At 43.8% G+C, this 2,731-nt stretch overlaps 1 protein-coding gene across 1 annotated transcript; it reads right to left on the bottom strand.

Moving 5' to 3' along the window:
- Positions 1–1,126: 1,126 nt before the first annotated feature.
- LOC147458919 (uncharacterized) lies at positions 1,127–2,446 on the bottom strand. Its single transcript, XM_086509729.1, has 2 exons — positions 1,745–2,446; positions 1,127–1,649 (listed from the first exon to the last, which is right to left on the bottom strand). The coding sequence occupies exons 1-2, from the start codon at positions 2,346–2,348 to the stop codon at positions 1,378–1,380; spliced, it is 876 nt and encodes a 291-aa protein (XP_086365855.1). The 5' UTR covers positions 2,349–2,446; the 3' UTR covers positions 1,127–1,377.
- Between the last annotated feature and the right edge of the window lie 285 nt (positions 2,447–2,731).

A 2,731-nucleotide genomic window follows, 5' to 3' on the forward strand; every position in this document is an offset into this window, starting at 1 on the left:
CAACCATTACAACAAATAAAAACATTGACTCTATAGAGAGGGATGTTTTCTAGCAACATTTTTTAGAGGCATATTTATATTTGTGAGGTGAGAGAACAAAAGTTGAGCAAGTTTGTGAAAAGGCACTTGTTGAAAATTGATTTTCAAATTATTTAGCTCCACCACAACAATATAGAGTATATAGCGAGGAGAGAAATAAAGAATCTAAGACCTCTAGAAATAAATAATCTAATAAATCTAATAAGAGGAATGCTAGGATTCTTCATGTAGGTGATGGTTCTTTATCACACAAAACCTATTTTATTGTTAGGGCCTCTTTGAAATTGGTCATGCACAAGAACAAGCTGCCCATTAAGTTAGAGAAGATTGGAATTATGCAATGAGAGCCATTTTCGACAAGAGTACCAAAATAACCAACCTAGTTCAAGCATGCAACACATTTACATTCTAATTGATGCACTCATACCAAATAGGCCATTTGTGGGGTAAGATTATAAACGGTCTTAAAGAATTTCATAGGAATTTGAGAGGGAGAGAGAGAGAGAGAGAGAGAGAGGGAGAGAGCCAATGCATAATGGACTCTGCATTGGCTCTTCAATGTAAGGTAAAGAAAGCACTATGTTGCAATTGGAATAGCTTTAGGGAGGCCTCACAGAGAGACTTTAATTGCATCTGAAAAAGGTGCAATTAGACTTGGGCTTCTTTACTCAGGCTCCTTACCAAAATAAAGTCTTAAACTTGAAATATAACTGTTCCAAATTGGGATGCTTACCAAACAAAAGGCATGGTTACAACCAACTATACATGTTGTCAACCTAGATAGACTTGTTTGTTATGTCAGTGATAGTAGAGCCTGTTTTGAGCCTATAGTTTCGTTAAGATGTGGTCACACATGCACCAATTATCAATAACATGTTACTATAAGTGCAACTATTTTTAGGCCAAAATTGGATAGTTGCATGTGGCATGAATAAAGGGTGCACAATGTAACCGAGCGTGAGAAAGAAATATTGAAAAAAAGTTGCTAAGAACTATGCATCGAGTGACCATTGCCTTAATTATACTCCGGATGTACATACAAAGGTGCAAAAGATGAACATGGCCAACAATATCAATGACAAAAATAGAGGAAAACTCGGGGCATTTATCACATGAATTGACAATATGATGACATGGGCAGAGTCGGTCAGTACGTTTAAGCAAAATGAAAACTCAAACGAGTTTTTTAAGTAAGGGTTCACACACCTATATATAACAACTGTTGGGTCGCCAAAATTGTACTGATAAATGGGAGCAACACAAAAATGGATCCATTACTCGTATGCAAATATAGTTCTTTAGGTCGAAGAAGAGGTAGCTTAGGATTGTATTGTATGATTATGAAGAGGGTCGAACTCGGGGCTGCGCCTGCTGCTTCCGCTTGGCGCGTGCCTTGCGGTTCTGGAACCAATAGAAGACGTTGGCCTCAGCAATAGGGCCGTATTTGCGCAGCTGGGCGGCTATTTCCACAATCATATCCCGTGACGGAGTGGTAGTGCCAGAATTAAAAAGCGACTCCAGAATCTGAATCTGCTCCTGCGTGGGACTCCACCTCGGCCGCGGCGTGCACGTCTCCTCATAACGCCCAGCTGCTGCAGTTCCATACTCGCCTGCACCCATATAACATTATAGATCCACAGTTTAATAAGAGCTGCATGCACTAGCTCCTTCTTGTTATGTAAAAGAAAAAATGTCACATATTTACTTGAGCTGGAGCTTATCGTGTGACCAGTCGCTTGATTAGAAAGGCTTTCGTAGCTGGCCGACCTATGCTCGACCCCGCAGGCTTGAATTCTTAGCATAAGTTGTTCATTGTAGAGGATCTGCTCCATAGGGCTCAGACCTTGTAAATGCAGAGACTGAGGAGAGGCATTCTGCATCAGCAACTGCTCTTGCTCTTGCTGAGTAGTTAGGCTTGGAGGCGCAGTCCCAATATTAAGATTGCCAGAAAAATAACTGGGTGCAGCAGCTGAAATAGAATGGGAGATGAATTCGTGGGCCGGCCATTGCTCCGCTTGCGGATGACTATATCGAGCGCTGAGCCTTCGCTGCTGATAGTGCTCTAGTTCGCGCAGCTGCTGCAAATGGGGGTCGATCTCATGATAGTTCTCCAATAGTACATGGCTAGTGGCGGGTTGTGAATGATGATCAGGGATGGCCGAGCTACTGCTGCTGCTTCCATATTGAGCTGAGTATGATAATGCAGAGCTGGTTTCTTGGCCGGAAACATGAGAAGAGGCGCCAATATTGTGATCGTGATTAGGTTGGCCTCTGTAATGAGTGCTACCACCACTATCCCCAGAATACATGGTGGCTCAGCCCTTCTAATTAGTGCAATCAGCTTGTGGATTTATACGCGAGAGAGAGAGAGAGAGAGAGAGAGAGAGAGAGAGAGGGGGGGGGGGGGGGGGGGGGGGGAAGCAGCGAATCAGATCTATCCGACGAGTTTTGAACTGAAGACGTATTAGTAGAGAGACAATGAGAGAGAGAGAGAGAGAGAGAGAGAGAGAGAGAGAGGCCGCTCTCCACACGGTACTGCACGCACTACTCTGCAAGCCGCTAGAACTTGCTGTACCGCAGAGGGACGAATCCGACGGAGACAAACAATCAGCCAATCGACATCCGACGGCTGCTACCGTGCTGCCTATGCCCTGTGCCGCGCTGACTTTTTTGTGTCACTGCAGCTAATTGC

Source organism: Adiantum capillus-veneris, chromosome 4, assembly GCF_014529385.1.
Source record: "Adiantum capillus-veneris isolate H3 chromosome 4, ASM1452938v2, whole genome shotgun sequence".
In the NCBI taxonomy this organism is placed as follows: Eukaryota; Viridiplantae; Streptophyta; class Polypodiopsida; order Polypodiales; family Pteridaceae; genus Adiantum; species Adiantum capillus-veneris.